The sequence below is a fragment of the Pristiophorus japonicus genome, chromosome 6, assembly GCF_044704955.1.
Source record: "Pristiophorus japonicus isolate sPriJap1 chromosome 6, sPriJap1.hap1, whole genome shotgun sequence".
NCBI lineage: Eukaryota > Metazoa > Chordata > Chondrichthyes > Pristiophoridae > Pristiophorus > Pristiophorus japonicus.
In genome coordinates, this window is record NC_091982.1 from 157,441,762 (window position 1) to 157,461,366 (window position 19,605).

Here is a 19,605-nt window from a genome sequence, read left to right on the forward strand (position 1 = left end):
GAGTTCAAACTCTGGCATGGGTGAGTTGGTCAGACCACTGCTGCACTGTGGCTCGGCTGGTTTGATAGGACTGTTGGGAATGGTGGGTTCATCCTCGTGATTGACAGCGAGGTCGATTGCTGGTTGGGTGTGTGTTGGTGGATTGATGATGGCGATGTCCTTCTCAGGTTGTTCCTGGTTGTCGGTGAACCGCAGTTTGGTCTTATCCAAATGCTTTCTGCACGATTGTCCATTCAATAGTTTGACTATAAACATTCTATTCCCCTCCTTGGCCAAGACAATGGCAATGACCCATTTAGGACCATGACCATAATTAAGAACAAACACAGGGTCATTAACAGAGGTGGTCAGAAACTTGGATTCTTCAGCCAGTTCCTGAGTCATGTAGGCCGAAGTGAGGTCCAGCTTCATGAACAGCTTACCACCTGCCAGCGTGACAAAAAGGTCCTCCGCTCTTGGAAGCGGGTATTGGTCATGCAGCAACACTTGGTTGATAGTGCCTTTGTAGTCGCCACAAATCCTAACCGAGCCATCTGCTTTGAGGACGAGAACAATGGGACTTGCCCAGTCGCTGAATTCAACGGGCGATATTATGCCCTCTCTGAGCGACCTGTACAGTTCACTTTCAATTTTCTCACGCATCACGTACGGCACCACTCTGACTTTCTGGTGCACTGGTCTAATGTCCGGAGTGATGTGTATCACTACTTTAGTGCCCTTGAACATTCCGACACCGGGTTGAAAGTGACTCGAATTTTTGCAATATCTGCGAGCATGAACTTCGCTCCACGGATGAAATGGCGTGCACATCCCCCCATTTCCAATTCATCTCAGCTAGTCAACTCCTCCCCAAGAGCGTGGGACCATTTCCGGGAGCAATCCAGAGTGGCAGCCGGTTCTGTGATCCATTATGCGTTACCACCAAGTTTGCACTGCCGAGCACTGGGATGATCTCTTTGGTGTATGTAGCTGCGTGTCAATGCGTTCCAATTTGGGTCTGCTAGCTCTGTGTGGCCATAGTCTCTCAAATTGTTGGGCGCTCATGAGGGACTGGCTAGCTCCGGTATCCGGCTCCATGTGCACTGGGATGCCATTCAGTAAGACTTTCATCATCATGGGTGGCGTTTTGGTGTATGAACTGTGGACGTCGGCCACATGAACTCTCTGAACTTCAGCATCCATGGTTGTTCCCCAGGCCTCATCCTGCATTTCAGACCCCTCGTCTGGTTCGTCTGTCTCACAGACTAGCCTCGCTACTGCCTTTTTGCACATCCTGGCCAGGTGTCCCTTGACAGTACAAATCCTACAGGTGTAAAGTTGGCACCTGCAGGATTTTTACAGTGTGTCTGCCCCCACATCTCCAACATGAGCTGAGATTGCTGTTAACAAAAGGGCTATTCCCAGGCATTCCTCTCTAATGACTTGTTTGGCTGTTTCTAAGCACTCTGATGGAAGGTGTTAATTGTCCCATCACAGGATGCATTGTTCCTCGTGATGGCGTGAATTGCCGATCCCCTTTCCATTGTCCCTGTTGCAGGCCCACCCTGGAGCTAGTTACTGCCTGGACGGTGTTGAATTGCCCTTGCCTGCCTGTGGGGTTCTGTGTCCTTTTACAACATTATCTCCCTGGTTCATCGCAACATTGAAACCTGTGCTGTGTGCGAAAATTAGCTTGGTCTCCTCTTCCCCGCCATGAAGGTCTGAGCAATCAATGCTGCCCCTTCTAAAGTCAAATCCTTAGTCTTTATGAGCTTCCTGAAAATGCCGGCATGATTAATGCCCTCGATGAAAAAGTCCCTTAACATCTACCCCCTGCAGGCATCGGAGAACTTACAGGGATTGGCCAAACGCCGTAGTTCCGCCACGAAGTCCGAAACGTTTTGACCCTCCCGACGCCGGTGTGTGTAGAACCGGTTCTGGGCCATATGTACGCTACTTGCCGGCTTGAGATGCTCACTGATCAGCTGGCTGGGCTCTTCGAAGGACTTGTCCGCTGGCTTTTGGGGTGCGAGCAGATCTTTCATCAGCACATATATCTGTGGACCACAGCTGGTCAGTAGATGCGCCCTCCGCTTGTCAGCCGCTGCCTCTTCCAGCCAGTTCTTTGTGACAAAGCCCTGCTGGAGTCTTTCCACAAAGTCGTCCCAGTCCTCACCCACACAGTAGCATTCCTCTGTACCACCGGTGGCTTCCTCGTGGTTCAGTGATTCCTGATTCTCGTTGCCAGATGTAGTGTCTCTGCACCTTGTTACAAACTCACACGAGGCATCGATATATCAGACACGGTCACTCTGTGACCTTCACTTTATTTCCAGAACTGAAGAATGCTGATCCTGGGTGAGACCTCCCCTTTTAAACCTGGAAGCCCAGGTGAGGAGTTCACTCCCTGTGGTCAGGGTGTGCATTACAAGGGTACAGGTACAGTATGCATGAGTTACAGTTACATACTTATAGTCATTGCAAGATGGTGAAACACATGACAGGGTCGCCTCCGGTAGCTGAGCAGAACCCGAGATAAGCAGGTCTACAAGGAGCCTTCTGTCACACGTTTCAAGTTCTGCTTGATAGTTTGGACTGCCCGTTCCGCTTGACCTTTGGATGCGGGCTTAAACAGAGTAGACCTGACATGCTTGATGTCATTGCAGGTCATAAACGCGTTGAATTCCGAGCTGGTGAAACATGGTCCATTATCACTGACAAGGACGTCGGGTAAGCCATGGGTAACAAACATGGCCCAGAGGCTTTCATTGGAGGCAGTGGATGTGCTGGATGACATGATTACGCATTCAATCCATTTAGAGTAAGCGTCTACTACAACTAAAAACATCTTTCCGAGAAAGGGGCTAGCAAAATCTACGTGGATCCTGGACCATGGTTTGGAGGGCCATGACCACAGACTCAATGGAGCCTCCCTTGGTGTATTGCTCAGTTGTGAGCACGTGTTGCACTGGTGTACGCATGACTCTAAGTCCGAGTCAATGCCGGGCCACCAAACATGCAACCTGGCTATAGCCTTCACCATGACTATGCCTGGGTGGGTATTGTGTAGGTCGCGTATAAACGTTTCCCTGCCTTTTTTTGGCAAAACCACATGATTACCCCATAAGAGACAATCCGACTGGATGGACATTTTATCTTTGCGTCGGTGAAACAGCTTAATTTCATCTTGCATTTCCCCGGGAACGGCCGACCAGCTCCCATTGAGGACACAACTTTTTATAAGTGATAGCACAGGATCCTGGCTGGTCCAGGTCCTGATCTAGCGAGCAGTGACGGGTGATCCCTCGCTCTCAAAAACATCCATGACCAGAAGCAAGTCTGCGGGCTGCGCATTTCCACTCTGGTCTGTGGCGGATTACATAGTCATAGGCGGACAATGTTAGTGCTCATCTTTGGATGCGGGACGAAGCGTTGGTGTTTATACCTTTGCTCTCTGGAAACAGCGAAATGAGCGGTTTGTGGTCGGTTTCAAGCTCAAACCGAAGTCCAAATAGGTATTGGTGCATTTCCTTAACCCCATATACACCTGCTGACGCCTCTTTCTCGACCATACTGTAGGCTCTTTCAGCCCTAGACAGACTTCTAGACACGTATGCAACCGGTTGGAGTTTGCCCGATACATTGGTTTGCTGTAACACACAGCCGACCCCGTACGAAGATGCACTAATCGTTTACATGGGTCATACAGTACAAGTAACTTATTAGAACAAAGTAGGTTTCTGGCCTTCTCAAAGGCTGTCTCTTGAGATTTACCCCAAACCCAGTCACCATCCTTATGTAGCAACATGTGCAACGGTTCCAGCAAAGTGCTTAATCCGGATAGAAAGTTACCAAAATAGTTGAGGAGTCCCAGGAACGAACGCAGCTCCATCATATTCTGTGGTCTGGGTGCATTCTTGATGGCCTCTGTCTTTGAGTCCGTGGGACTGATGCCATCTGCCGCAATCTTTCTCCCCAAAAATTCGACCTCTGGCGCCAGGAAAATACACTTGGAGCGTTTCAGCCTGAGTCCCACTCTGTCTCGTCAACTTAGAACCTCTTCCAGGTTGTGTAGATGTTCGATGATGTCACAACCAGTGATCAGGATGTCGTCTTGAAACACAACGGTGCGAAACCAATTTCAGCAGACTCTCCATGTTTCTCTGGAAAATGGCTGCAGCCGAGCGAATCCCAAAAGGGCACCTGGGGTATATAAACAGCCCTTTGTGTGTGTTGATGCACGTCAGTCTTTTCGAAGATTCAGCCAGCTCCTGCATCATGTAGGCGGAGGTTAGGTCCAACTTGGTGAATGACTTCCCCCCCCCACCGCTAACGTTGCGAACAGGTTATCCGCCTTGGGCAGCGGGTACTGGTCTTGTAACGAGATTCTGTTGATCGTTAACTTGACGTCTCCACAGATTCTGACCGTGCCATCGCTTTTCAACACCGGAACAATCGGACTGGCCCACTCGTTGAACTCGACTGGCAATGTGATTCCCTCTCGTTGAAGTCTGTCCAGTTCGATCTTGACTTTATCCGTCATCGTATATGGAACCGCTCGAGCCTTGTGATGAATGGGCCTTGCATCGGGGACGAGATGGATCTACACCTTGGCGCCTGTGAAGTTGCCGATGGCTGGTTCAAATAGCGACGGAAACTTGCTCAGTACTTGGGCGCACGAGGTACCATCCACTGAAGATAGTGCTTTGATGTCGTTCCATCGAATCTTTCCCAGCCAGCTTCTGCCGAATAGCATTGGGCCATCACCTGGTACAATCCACAGTGATGAATCATGCACAGCTCTATCGTATGATACCTTAACTGCCGCGCTGCCAATGACAAGTATGAGCTCTTTGGTGTAAGGGCACAGCTTTGTCTGAATCGGGCTCAGTTTTGGCCTTTGTGCCTTGTTGCCCCACGGTTTCTCAAAAGCCTTCTGGCTCATAATTGACTGACTCATCCCCGTGTCCAACTCCATTGATACTGGAATACCGTTCAATTTGATTCTCAACATAATGGGAGAGCTCTTATGGTGAAGGTGTGTACTCCATACACTTCTTCCTCGGGTTGAGTTGCCTCTCTTGTTTGTTCTGCGTGATCCACGTCGGATCGATCATCCTCTGCCGACTCTGCCACGTGGTGAGTTGCAGCACTCTTGCACATTCGCTGGAGGTGCTCCATTGTTTCGCAACCTTTGCACACGTAGTGCTTAAATCGACATTGATGGGCTCGAAGATTACCCCCACAGCGCCAACATGGTGCTAATGGATTTGCATTCACGCCCGATGGCGGACTCTGAGATAGCTGCAGATGTGTAGGCCCTCCATATGCAGTTCTGCCTGCTAGCGACGTTATTTTATGCACAGTACTTGCCGGTGAGCTTCAATGCTGGAAAGATATCTGTCTGATATTATCGCTTGTGGATATGAATGCCTGGGCTATCGTGATGGCCTTGCTCAGGTCTAAGGATTCAGCGGACAGCAACTTGCGAAGAATGACCTCGTGGCCGATTCCAAGCACAAAAAAGTCCCGCAGCATTTCACCCAAAAATCCAGCAAATTTGCAAGTTCCCGCAAGGCGTCTCAGGTCGGCGACATAACTTGCCATGCCTGGCCCTCGGAGAAGTGATGTGTGTAGAAGCGATACCTGGCCATTAAGATGCTCTCCTTCAGCTTTAGGTGGATCCCCACCAGCGTACACAACTCTGTATTTGTCTTCTCCGCTGGTTTCTCCGGAGCGAGCAGAATCGCCCTGCGCTTGATCGCTTTATCGTCCCCATCCAGCTCGTTTACCATGAAGTACTGGTCAAGACGCTCAACGAAGCCTTCCCAATCATCAACCTCTACAAATCTCTCTAAAATACCAACGGCAGCCATGATCGAGTGAAAGTTCGTAATCTGTTACTCGTCGCCAATTGTTAAGTATGGAAGAACTCCACAAGACTGAGTACTGTGAGCTAAAACTGATGTGACTTTAGTCTCTTTAGTACAACTCCAGAGTGCGTGAGCAGCATGTCAGACAAGCTTTTATACTCCTTTGCACGAGGTGTGCAGGTGACCCTTGGACCTCCAACAGTTGTGCCCTCTGGTGGCAAGTCTTACACAGTTACAATGTTTACATACATAACACTCTGTAATCTGGGCCCTTGCTCTGTAACTGGGCCCTTGCTCTGTAACTGGCCCTTGCACTGTAACTGGGCCCTTGCTCTATAACCTGGGCCCTTGCTCTATAACTGGGCCTTGCTCTGTAACTGGGCCTTGCTCTGTAACCGGGCCCTTGCTCTGTAGCTGGACCATGCTCTGTAACTTGGGCTCTTGCTCTGTAACTGGGCCCTTGCTCTGTAACTGGGCCTTTGCTCTGTAACTGGGTCTTGCTCTGTAACTGGCCCTTGCTCTGTAACTGGGCCCTTGTTCTGTAACCTGGGCCCTTGCTCTGTAACTGGGCCCTTGCTCTGTATCCTGGGCCTTGCTCTGTAACTGGGCCCTTGCTCCATAACTGGGCCCTTGCTCTGTAACTGGGCCCTTGCTCTGTAACTGGGCCCTTGCTCTGTAACTGGCCCTTGCTCTGTAACTGGGCCTTGCTCTGTAACTGGGCCCTTGCTCTGTAACTGGCCCTTGCTCTGTAACTGGGCCTTGCTCTGTAACTGGGCCTTGCTCTGTAACAGGCCCCTTGCCCTGTAACTGAGACTGCTCTGTAACTGGGCCGTGATCTGTATCCTGGGCCTTGCTCTGTAACTGGGCCCTTGCTCTGTAACTGGGCCCTTGCTCCTTAACTGGGCCATGTTCTGTAACTTGGGACCTTGCTCTGTAACTGGGTCCTTGCTCTGTAACTGGGCCTTGCTCTGTATCCTGGGCCTTGCTCTGTAACTGGGCCTTGCTCTGTAACTGGGCCCTTGCTCTGTAACTGGGCCTTGCTCTGTAACTGGGCCCTTGCTCTGAAACTGGGCCCTGCTCTGTAACTGGGCCCTTGCTCTGTAACTGGGCCTTTGCTCTGTAACTGGGTCTTGCTCTGTAACTGGCCCTTGCTCTGTAACTGGGCCCTTGCTCTGTAACCTGGGCCCTTGCTCTGTAACTGGGCCCTTGCTCTGTATCCTGGGCCTTGCTCTGTAACTGGGCCCTTGCTCCATAACTGGGCCCTTGCTCTGTAACTGGGCCCTTGCTCTGTAACTGGCCCTTGCTCTGTAACAGGGCCTTGCTCTGTAACTGGGCCCTTGCTCTGTAACTGGCCCTTGCTCTGTAACTGGGCCTTGCTCTGTAACTGGGCCTTGCTCTGTAACTGAGCCCTTGCTCTGTAACTGATCCCATAACACCAAGGCAGTCCCTTTAAATCGAGGAAGACTTGCTTCCACTGTAAAAGTGAGTTCTCAGGTGACTGAACAGTCCAATACAGGAATTACAGTCTCTGTCACAGGTGGGACAGACAGTGGTTAGAGGAAAGTGTGGGTGGGGAGTCTGGTTTGTCGCACGCTCCTTCCGCTGCCCGTGCTTGCTTTCTGCACGCTCTCGGCGACAAGACTATGCCTATGACACTATTCAAAGAAGAGCAGAGGAGTTCTCGCTAGTGTCCTGGCTAATATTTATCTTTCAACTAACAACACTAAAACAGATTAACAGATCATTATCACATTGCTGTTTATGAGATCTTGCTGCCACGTTTCCCACATTACAACAGTGACTGCACTTCAAAAGGACTTCATTGGCTGTAAAGAGCATTGGGACATTTTGTGAACATGAGAGGAGCTTTATAAAGGCAAAGTCTCTCTATCAATTGTGATTTCCAGCTTTATAACTACTCCCTTTAAGTCTCCTTGCAAGGCACTGCATCGGCCGCTGGTGGGGAGCCTTATGAGCCATGTGCTGCAGTGAAGCTGGAGTCTGGGGTGGGATCATACTCCCTCTCATTCTGCTTCTCCCCAGACACCCAACTGACAGCAGGCAGTGACACAGATATGAACCTTCATCGCTCCATTCTGAGGCACCACCTGTTGGAGCTCTGGCAAGTGACTCCACTGTGCCAACCTGAATTCGCCTTATCTTTCATTGATCGATAAAGAAAGTTCTTTTCAGTAAATATGAAAAATATATTTAGTGCGGTACATCGCAAAGATAGTTTAATGCCATTCAACATCTGCTGGTAGTTTTGTGAGCTAGCGTTGGTTTTTGGTGGTCGTTCCAGTGCGGCAGGGGTAGGATTGTATTATTGATCGTACCAGACAGTGCGATGGGGCAGTCACTCTCCCCACAGTGACCCCAGGGGGCAGGCTCACTCTCCCCACAGTGACCCCGGGGGGGGAGAGGCTCACTCTCCCCCCACAGTGACCCCGGGGGGGGGGCCTCAATCTCACTCTCCCCACAGTGACCCCGGGGGGGGGGGAGGCTCACTCTCCCCACAGTGACTCCGGGGGGGGGGCCTCAATCTCACTGACCCCGGGGGGGGGGGGGCTCACTCTCCCCACAGTGACCCCGGGGGGGGGGGGGCTCACTCTCCCCACACTGACCCCGTGGGGGGGGGGGGCTCACTCTCCCCACACTGACCCCGGGGGGGGGGGGGGGGGCTCACTCTCCCCACACTGACCCCGGGGGGGGGGGGGGGCTCACTCTCCCCACAGTGACCCCGGGGGGAGGCTCACTCTCCCCACACTGACCCCGGGGGGGGGGGCGGCTCACTCTCCCCACAGTGACTCCGGGGGGGGGGCCTCAATCTCACTGACCCCGGGGGGGGGGGGCTCACTCTCCCCACAGTGACTCCGGGGGGGGGCTCACTCTCCCCACACTGACCCCGGGGGGGGGGGGCTCACTCTCCCCACACTGACCCCGGGGGGAGGCTCACTCTCCCCACACTGACCCCGGGGGGGGGGGGCTCACTCTCCCCACACTGACCCCGGGGGGGGGCTCACTCTCCCCACACTGACCCCGGGGGGGGGGGGGCTAACTCTCCCCATACTGACCCCGGGGGGGGGTCTCACTCTCCCCACAGTGACCCCGGGGGGGGGGGCTCACTCTCCCCACAGTGACCCCGGGGGTGGGCTCACTTTCCCCACACTGACCCTGGGGGGGGGGGGGGGGGGGCTCACTTTCCCCACACTGACCCTGGGGAGGGGGGGGGGGGCTCACTCTCCCCACAGTGACCCCGGGGGGGGGGCTCACTCTCCCCACAGTGACCCCGGGGGGGGGGCTCACTCTCCCCACACTGACCCTGGGGGGGGGGGGGGGCTCACTTTCCCCACACTGACCCTGGGGGGGGGGGGGGGGGCTCACTCTCCCCACAGTGACCCCGGGGGGGGGGGCTCACTCTCCCCACACTGACCCTGGGGGGGGGGGGGGCTCACTTTCCCCACACTGACCCTGGGGGGGGGGGGGGGGGCTCACTCTCCCCACAGTGACCCCGGGGGGGGGGCTCACTCTCCCCACAATGACCCCGGGGGGGGGCTCACTCTCCCCACACTGACCCTGGGGGGGGGGGGGGGGGCTCACTTTCCCCACACTGACCCTGGGGGGGGGGGGGGGCTCACTCTCCCCACAGTGACCCCGGGGGGGGGGCTCACTCTCCCCACAGTGACCCCGGGGGGGGGGGCTCACTCTCCCCACAGTGACCCCGGGGGTGGGCTCACTTTCCCCACACTGACCCTGGGGGGCTCACTCTCCCCACAGTGACCCCGGGGGGGGGCTCACTCTCCCCACACTGACCCTGGGGGTGGGCTCACTCTCCCCACACTGACCCTGGGGGTGGGCTCACTCTCCCCACACTGACCCCGGGGGGTGGCTCACTCTCCCCACACTGACCCCGGGGGGGGGGGGGGGCTAACTCTCCCCATACTGACCCCGGGGGGGGGCTCACTCTCCCCACAGTGACCCCGGGGGGGGCTCACTCTCCCCACAGTGACCCGGGGGGGGGGGGTGGCTCACTCACCCCACACTGACCCTGGGGGTGGGCTCACTCTCCCCACACTGACCCCGGGGGGTGCTCACTTTCCCCACAGTGACTCCGGGGGGGGGGGGCTCACTCTCCCCACAGTGACCCGGGGGGGGAGGGGGGGCCTCACTCTCACTGACCCCGGGGTGGGGGGACACTCACTCTCCCCACCGTGACCCCAGGGGACTCACTCTCGCACAGTGACCCCGGGGAAGGGGGCAGGACTCACTCTCCCCACACTGGCCCCCGATGGGGGTCCCTCCCCCCACAGTTACCCCTGGGCCATTACTTTCTCCACATTAACTTGCTGGGAGCTGCATTTAAATGCCAGGGTGGTTCAGTTGTACCACCTGTCTCCGAGTCAGGAGATAATAGTTCCAAGCCCCATTCCAGGCTTGTGAACATAACCCAGCCCGACATTTCAGTGTAGCACTGAGGGAAAGTGTTGCATTGTCAGAGGTGCTACCTTTCAGGTGAAGTGTTAAATTGGCTCTACTTGAAGAAGGTCAAGGGCATTCTCCTGGTGTCCTGGCCAATAGTCATCCCTCAACCAACACTAAGAGGGTCTTTTTAACTTTGGGTGATGGTGTAAAACTGGCGACATCAATTCAGCCGCCCGGTTTATCTCTCTCCTGGAAATGAAAATCAGGAGATGTACGACGGGCGGCTGAAACAATATCGCCCATTTTACACTATTGCCCAAAGTCCGAATTACCTTCCCAAAAGTGGATTAACTGGTCCTTATCTCACTGCTGTCTGTATAACCTTGTGCAAATCCAAAAGTAATTCATTGGCTTTGAAATGCTTTTGAAAGCTCTGATGATGTAGAAGTTGTGACATCGTTTCTTTGACCAGTTTAAAACAAAAGCAAAATAAAATGCTTGCGATGAAACGTTGCCTGCCGCACATACGTGTGAGCAGGTCTGGCAGCTTGCTGTCGGCAATGAAACACACTCATCTCTTGTGAGGTAGCTCACTCCTCATGCTCCTTTGTGCTTTTAAATGGGCCTGTGATCTGTCTCACGCTTTGGCTTTCCAACTCAGATTGGACGGTCATATTCCCGGAGGCTTTGTCACATGACCTCCAATGGCCCTGTCTCAGCAAACAGCCTTTTTTTCCCCCAAATTCCAATATTTCTATAACTAATAAATGGAAGTGTTCAAAGAAAACAAAAACAGCGTATTTTTTGTAATGTCCTTATGATTTTCCCCCACTGGGTTGTTCACAGCAGTATTACACCAGGAGCTTGTCGTTATTGGCTCATAAACCTCACTCCTCGCGCTTCCCCAATGTTCCGCCACAACAATTACAACTCAGCAGTCACTGTGTGCAACAGGAAACCACACTGAGGCGTTAGGAACAACCAGCTGTTGCTAACCTTATTGATCAGTGGTGGTGATTCAATAGTGAATGGAGGGATAGGTAAAGAGTTTCAGTGAGAAAAGAAGTGAGTCACACAATAGCGAGGGGCTCAAGGATTGTTAGTGAAAATTTTTATTTTAGACTGCTAGTCTTCAGCTCAAAAATGAGACTCCCATGGATCAGCTTAACTCAACTGAACAACAACTTACATTTATATAGTGCCTTTAACGTAGTAAAAATCTCCCAAGGCGCTTCGCAGGAGTATCAGCAGACACAGATTTGACACCAAGCCACATAAGGGGATATGAGGACAGGTGACCAAAAGTTTGGTCAAAGAAAAAGGTCTTTAGGAGGAGAGAGAGGTGGAGAGGCAGAGAGGTTTAGTGAGAAAATTCCAGAGCTTAAGGCCAAGAAGTCTGAAGGCACAGCTGCCAACAACAGGGAAATATCAAACGCTCTTGCCGTGTGAACAAAGTAAAGATTGGTGTACTTTTGGCCTTACCTGAAGTAACTGCTAGCCGCTGCCAGGACCACCCGGTGGCAGGAGAACTCCCTGCCGTCCACACACAGCACGACGTCCGTCAGGGACCTCTCCAGCCTCAGGTTCTCCAGGCCGCTCTGGAGAACGGCGGAGAGCCCAGTGTCATCGAATGTCACCTTCCCGTCGGACGAGGCCTCCGTCAGCCCCTCGACCCCCTGGGGGTGTTTCCCGGCCTGGTGGCTGGGGGATGTGTCGGTGCTGCTCTCCACCACGTCTGCCATGTCGCATGCTACTGTCTGATTGTTCCACTCTCCGCTCACTGAAGCAGTGTTTTAAGGTTTCAGAGTTGGTTGTGATGTTGCCCTTTGACGGATTTCCTGCTCATGACTCGCTTCTTATCAGAGACTAACACATACTCAGAACAGGAAGAGCTGCACTTTCTCATTTTTTTTTTCGCCCGTCACTAACCTGGTTTTCTTTCATGAAGTTTAGTTCGCCCAGCGAATGTTACTAAATCAATACGTCTTGCCTCAACCGAATTTCCTTTGTGTAAAAGGAATTTGAACGTGACACGCGAGTACAGCTCCGGGAAAATGAGAGGGTGGCATTCTATGCCGGGTGGGCATTTGGTGTTAGGGTCGAAGCAGGGTTTGGATGACCTCAAAAACCGTGAGACTGAAGATCGAGGGGCTCAATAATGATCTGAATCCTCAAACCATGTTGTGCTCAGTTCCTGGCCTAAGGACAACCTTCCTCAGAGCAATGTGTTTGCTGATCCAGAGGATGCACAGCCAGATAGCTACGATTTTCCAGCGTACAATTTATTTGTTTCTTCCATCTCTCCCGAGGACGATGACACTTGTTAAGGGGTTCAGTCGCTGGGGCTCTGGACAGTTCATACACTGGGTGCTAACTGTTATGTTTAGAATAACTCCACAAGACTGTATACCTTAAGCTCAAACTGTTGTGACCTTGGTCTCTTTATTGTAACTCCAGAGTGAGGAGGCAACATGGTAGACTACCTTTTATACCTTGCACCTCCTGGTGGCAAGTCTTACACATTGGTAATGTTTACATACATAACATCATTGCCCCCAAAGTCTTATGTACAAGTTATTTACAAGTTGAGGTGATCCGGGGCTCTACATTCCCGGGTTGATCGCCTGAGTTGAAGTCCTGGTATGGGTAAGTCGGTCGGATCATTGCTGCACTGCGGTGTGGCTGGTCTGATCGGACTGTCGGGCATGGTGGGTTCATCCTTGTGGTTGACCGCGAGGTTGATTGCTGGTTGGGTGTGTGTGGGTGGATCAATGATGGTAATGTCCTCTTCAAGCTATTCTTGGTGAATCGCAGTCTGATCCAAGTGCTTTCTGCACGTTTGTCCGTTCAAAAGTTTGACAACAAACACTCTATTCCCCTCCTTGGCTAACACAGTGCCAGCAACCCATTTGGGACCATGACCATAATTAAGAACAAACACAGGGTCATTAACTTCAATGTCGCGTGATACAGCCGCGCGATCATGGTACATGTTATGCCGGTGACACTGGGTTTCTACATGATCATTGAGATCCGGGTGGACTAAGGAGAGCCTGGTTTTGAGTGCTCTCTTCATTAGCAATTCTGCAGGGGGATCCCCGGTAAACGAGTGGGGTCGCATGTGGTAGCTGAGCAGAATCCGAGATAGCCGGGTCTGTTGGGAACCGTCCGTCTCGCGTTTCAAGCTCTGTTTGATGGTTTGGACTGCCCGTTCCGCTTGACCATTGGATGCAGGCTTAAACGGCGCACACCTGACATGCTTGATGCCATTGCGGGTCATGAACTTATTGAATTCCGAGCTGGTGAAGAATGGTCCATTGTCACTAACAAGGACATCGAGCAAACCATGGGTGGCGAACATGGCCCGGAAGCTTTCAATGGTGGCAGTGGATGTGCATGACGACATTATTGTACATTCAATCCATTTAGAGTAAGCGTCCACTGCTACTAGGAACATCTTTCCTAGAAAGGGGCCAGTAAAATCTACGTGGACTCTTGACCACAGTTAGGAGAGCCATGACCACAGACTCAGTGGGGTCTCCCTTGGTGCATTGCTCAACTGTGAGCAAGTGTTACATTGGTGTACGCATGACTCCAATTGCGAGCCAATGCCAGGCCTGGCGATAGCCTTCATCATGACTATGCCTGGATGGGTACTGTGAAGTTCACATATAAACGTTTCCCTGTCTTTTTTTGGCAAAATTACACAATTTCCCTCATAGGAGGCAGTCCGAATGGATGGACATTTCGTCCTTGCGTCGGTGGAACGGCTTAATTCCGTCTTGCATTTCCCCTGGGACCGCCGACCAGCTCCCGTTGAGGACACAGCTTTTTACTAGTGATAGCACAGGGTCCTGGATAGCCCAGGTCCTGATCTGGCGAGCCGTGACGGTGAACCCTTGCTCTCAAAAGCATCCATTACAAGGAGCAAGTCTGCGGGTTGCGCCGTTTCCACCCCGGTGGTGGGCAATGGTAGCCGACTGAGGGCATCAGTGCAGTTCTCAGTGCCTGGTCTGTGGCAGATTACATAATCATATGCAGATAACGTTAGTGCCCATCTTTGGATGCTGGATGAAGCATTGGTGTTAATACTTTTGCTTTCTGAGAACAACTAAATGAGCGGCTTGTGGTCGGTTTTGGGCTCGAACCGGAGCCCAAATAGGTATTGGTGCATTTTCTTAACCCTGTATATACATGCTAATGCTTCTTGTTCAACCATACTGTAGGCTCTTTCAGCCTTAGATAAGCTTCTGGATGCATATGCAACTGGTTGCAGTTTGCCTGACCCATTGGCTTGCTGTAACATACAACCGACCCCGTACGAAGATGCATCACAAGCTAGTACTAAACGTTTACACGGGTCATACAATACAAGTAACTTGTTAGAACATAGCAGGTTTCTGGCCTTGTTAAAGGCTGTCTCTTGAGATTTACCCCAAACCCAGTCGTCACCCTTGTGTAGCAATAAATGCAAGGGTTCCAGCAAAGTGCTCAACCCCGGTAGAAAGTTACCAAAATAGTTGAGGAGTCCCAGGAATGAACGCAGCTCCATCACATTCTGTGGTCTGGGTGCATTCTTGATGGCCTCTGCCTTGGAGTCCATGGGTCTGATGCCGTCTGCCGCAATCTTTCTCCCCAGAAATTCAACCTCTGGCGCCAGGAAAACACACTTGGAACATTTCAACCTGAGTCCCACTCTGTCCAGTCGCTTGAGAACCTCTTCCAAGTTGTGCAAGTGTTCGGTGGTGTTGTGACCAGTGATCAAGATGTCATTTTGGAACACCATGGTATGCAGAACCGATTTCAGCAGACTCTCCATGTTCCTCTGGAAGATGGCCGTCACCGAACAAATCCCAAAGGGGCATTTGTGGTATATGAACAGTCCAATGTGCGTGTTGATGCACGGCAATTTTTTCGAAGGTTCAGCCAGCTCCTGTGTCATGTAAGCAGAGGTTAGATCCAGCTTGGTGAACGACTTCCCCCCTGCTAGCGTTGCAAACAGGTCATCCGCTTTGGGTAGTGAGTACTGGTCCTATAACGAGACTCGGTTGATCGTTACCTTGTAGTCCCCGTGTATTCTGACCGTCCCATCGCTCTTCAACACCGGAACAATTGGACTGGCCCACTCGTTGAACTTGACTGGCGATATGATCCCCTCTCGTTGAAGTCTGTCCAGCTCGATCTTGAGTTTCTCTCGCATCATGTATGGAACCACTCGGGCCTTGTGATGAACGGGTCATGCATCAGGGACTAGATGGATCTGCACTTTGGCGCCTGTGAAGTTGCCGATGCCTGACTCAAATAACGATGGGAATTTGTTTAGCACTTGGATACACAAAGCGTCATCCTCCGAAGACAGTGTTTTGATGTCGTCCAAGTTCCATCGGATCTTTCCTAGCCAGCTTCTGCCGAACAGCGTTGGGCCATCGCCTGGTACAATCCATAGTGATAAATCATGCATAGCTCCATCGTACGATACCTTCACTGCCGCACTGCCAATGACTGGTATGAGCTCTTTGGTGTAAGTGCGCAGCTTGGTATGGATCGCGCTTAGTTTTGGCCTTTGTGCCTTGTTGCCCCACAGTTTCTCAAAAGCTTCTGGCTCATAATTGACTGACTCGCCCCCGTGACCAATTCCATGGAAACTGGAATGCCGTTTAATTTGACTTTTAACAGTTTGGCTTTTGCTGGTGAAGGTGTGTACCCCATACACTTCCTCTTCAGCCTCGGATTGAGTTGCCTCTCTTACTCATTCAGTGTGATCCACGCCGGTTTGGTCATCTTCTGCCGACTCTGCCACGTGGTGAGTCGCAGCATGTCTGCACATTCGCTGGTGGAGCCCCATTGTTCCACAGCCCTTGCACACGTAGTGCTTGAATCGACATTAACGGGCCAGGGCTATCGTGATGACCTTGCTCAGATCTTGGAATTCGGCAGACAGCAGTTTGTGAAGGATGACCTCGTGGCCGATTCCAAGCTCGAAAATGTCCCACAACACAAAGGCCTTTGACACTGTCAACCATGAGGGTCTATGGAGTGTCCTCCTCCGTTTCGGATGCCCCCAAACGTTCGTCGCCGTCCTCCGCCTGCTCCACAACGACCGGCAGGCCGTGATCCTTACCAACGGATCCATCACAAACCCAATTCACGTCCGGACCGGGGTCAAACAGGACTGCGTCATTGCCCCAACCCTCTTCTCAATCATTCTCGCCGGCATGTTCCATCTCACAGTCAACAAGCTCCCCGCTGGAGTGGAACTAAACTACAGAACCAGTGGGAATCTGTTCAACCTGCGCCATCTCCAGGCCAGATCCAAGACCACCCCAACCTCTATCGTCGAGCTACAGTACGCGGACGATGCTGCGTCTGCGCACATACAGAGGCTACACTCCAGCACATAGTCGACGTATTTACTGAGGCGTACAAAAGCGTGAGCCTTATGCTAAACATCCATAAGACAAAGGTCCTCCATCAACCTGTCCTCACCGTACAGCACTGCCCCCCAGTCATCAAGATCCACGGCACAGCCCTGGACACCGTGGACCATTTCCCATATCTCGGGAGTCTCCTATCAACAAGAGCAGGCATCCAACGAGATCCAACACCGCCTCCAGCCTTCGCCGCTTGAGGAAAAGAGTTTTTGAAGACCAGGCCCTCCAAACTGCCACCAAGCTCATGGTCTACAGGGCTGTAGTAATACCTGCCCTCCTGTATGGCTCAGAGACATAGACCATGTACAGTAGACACCTCAAGTTGCTGGAGAAATATCACCAACGATGTCTCCGCAAGATCCTACAAATCTCCTGGGAGGGCAGGTGCACCAACATCAGCGTCCTCACTCAGGCTAACATCCCGAATATTGAAGCACTGACCACACTCGACCAGCTCCACTGGGCAAGTCACAAAGTCCACATGCCAGACACGAGATTCCCAAAGCAAGTGCTCTACTCGGAGCTCCTCCACGGCAAACAAGCCAAAGGTGGGCAGCGGAATCGCTACAAGGACACCCTTAAAGCCTCCCTGATAAAGTGCAACATCCCCACTGACACCTGGGAGTCCTGGCCCATGACCGCCCTGAGTGGAGGAAGTGCATCCGAGAGCATGCAGAAATCAAGCGCAGACAGCGGAAAGAGCGTGCGGCGATCCAGTCCTACCCACCCCTTCCCTCAATGACTATCTGTCCCACCTGTGACAGAGTCTGTGGTTCTCATATTGGACTGTTCAGCCACCAAAAAACTCACTTCAGGAGTGGAAGCAAGTCTTCCTCGATTCCAAGGTACTGCCTATGATGATGAGTGCTTGAATCGACATTGATGGGCTCGATGATTATCCCCACAGCGCCAACACGGTGCTAATGGATTCGCATTCATGCCCCATGGCAGACTCTGAGTCATCTAGGTCTGGCCTCTGCGGGCGTGTAGGCCCTGCCATGTACAGTTCTGCCTGCTGAAGGCGTTATTTTATGCACAGTACTTGCCGGTGAGTTCCGATGCTGCAATGATATCTGTTTAGTGTTATCATTCGTGGACATAAAAGCCTGTGCTATCGTGATGGCCTTGCTTAGATCTAGGGATTCGGCAGACAGCAGTTTGTGAAGAATGACCTCGTGGCCGATTCCAAGCACAGAAATGTCCCGCAACACTTCCCCCAAAAATCCAGCCCGCCACATCCTGGCCTTCGGAGCGGTGGTGAGTATAAAAGCGATACCTGGACATTAAGATGCTCTCCTTTGGCTTGAGGTGTTCCCGAACCAGCGTGCACAACTCTTCATATGTCTTGTCCATTGGTTTCATCGGTGCTAGCTGATTTTTGATGAGGCCATATATCGTGGACCCACAAACGGTGAGGAGAATCGCCCTGGGCTTGATCGCGGTTTCTGCCTTTTCCAGCTCGTTGGCCACAAAGTATTGGTCAAGACGCTCAACAAAGGCTTCCCAATCATCACCCTCAGCAAATCTCTCAAGAATACCAACGGCAGCCATAACTGCGTGAAAGTTTGTGATCTGTTACTCATCGGCAATTGTTATGTTTAGAATAACTCCACAAGACTGTATATCTTAAGCGCAAACTGTTCTGACCTTAGTCTGTTTAATGTAACTCCAGAATGAGGAAGCAGCATGGTGGACTGCCTTTTATACTTGCTTGCCCAGGGTGTACAGGTGCCCCTTGGGTCTCCCACAGGTGTGCCCCCTGGTGGCAAGTCTTACACATTGGTAATGTTTACATACATAACACGAACACTGCCTCTGTTTGTAAGTCCACAAACTCTGGCACAAATACAAAGTTGCATCACTGCTGGATGATGAGATCCAGAGCAGCAAGTGTGATGAACAGAGTACGCAATGGCTCCCAGTAAAATAAAGTCACCAGGCTGATTGAGGGTCAATCGTGGAAACCATGGAGGTGCTGTGTATTCTTGTTATGTTTGGCCTGAGAACAGTGCCACAGCAGTGCTGAGACCATCAATGTCTCAGACAAGATCTAGTCATTAGAATAAAGTGAAGCAGACCTACCAACAAGCAATATCTTTTGGGGTTGTAGGATGTCATCTGGAATCAGACAATTCTCCACTTTTTGTTCTTGTGCCTCATCAAGCACTCCCAAGACAGGAACAGCGTGGGCTAGAAGTTGAGTAAAACTTCCTCTGTACTGTGCCATCAAACATTCCTAGGGCAGGGTTAGATACAGTGTAAATTTATTTTACACTGTCCCAACAAACACTCACAGGGCAGATACAACAGGTGTTAGATACAGAGTAAAGCTCCCTCGACATTGTCCCATCAAACACTCCCAGGGCAAGTACAGCACGGGTTGGATACAGAGTAAAGCTCCCTCTACACTGTCCCATCAAACATTCCCAGGGCAGGCACAGCAAGGGTTAGATACAGAGTAAAGCTATCTCGGCACTGTCCCCTGAAATATTCACAGGTCACATACTTCACAGATAGATACAGAGTAAAATCCCCTCTAAACAGTCCCATCAAATACTCTCAGGGCAGGTAAAGCTGGGATTAGATACAGAGTAAAGCTCACTTTACAATGTTTCATCAAAGACTGCTATGGCAGATATAGCACAAGTTAGATACAGAGTAAACCTCCCTCTACACTGTCCTATCAAACATTAGAAAGTCATGCATAGCATAGGTTAGATACCTTACTCCAACAATTTTATCCAAACCCAACCTCAGGCTCAGAAGACCACTTCCTACTGCGTTAGTGTATCCTCGTGACCTCTCTGAGTGAGAGTGTTAATTCGGTTCCAATTTGTTCCGTACTTTGAGCAATTGCATGCTCGAGTCAGTCACATGTCCACTCGAAACTGGGAATGAGC

General features: G+C 51.8%; 2 protein-coding genes across 2 annotated transcripts in view; both read right to left on the reverse strand.

Moving 5' to 3' along the window:
• Positions 1–12,127, reverse strand: part of klhl6 (kelch-like family member 6) — a 67,579-nt gene extending 55,452 nt beyond the window's left edge. The window contains exon 1 of the mRNA XM_070883309.1: positions 11,757–12,127. Within this exon, the coding sequence (XP_070739410.1) occupies positions 11,757–12,016 (260 nt within the window). The 5' untranslated portion in view covers positions 12,017–12,127. The remainder of the gene's footprint in view (positions 1–11,756) is intronic.
• On the reverse strand, positions 6,206–10,948 carry LOC139265498 (300 kDa antigen AG231-like). The gene is made up of 2 exons (XM_070882516.1): positions 10,916–10,948; positions 6,206–7,273 (listed from the first exon to the last, which is right to left on the reverse strand). The coding sequence occupies exons 1-2, from the start codon at positions 10,946–10,948 to the stop codon at positions 6,206–6,208; spliced, it is 1,101 nt and encodes a 366-aa protein (XP_070738617.1).
• Positions 12,128–19,605: the final 7,478 nt, after the last annotated feature.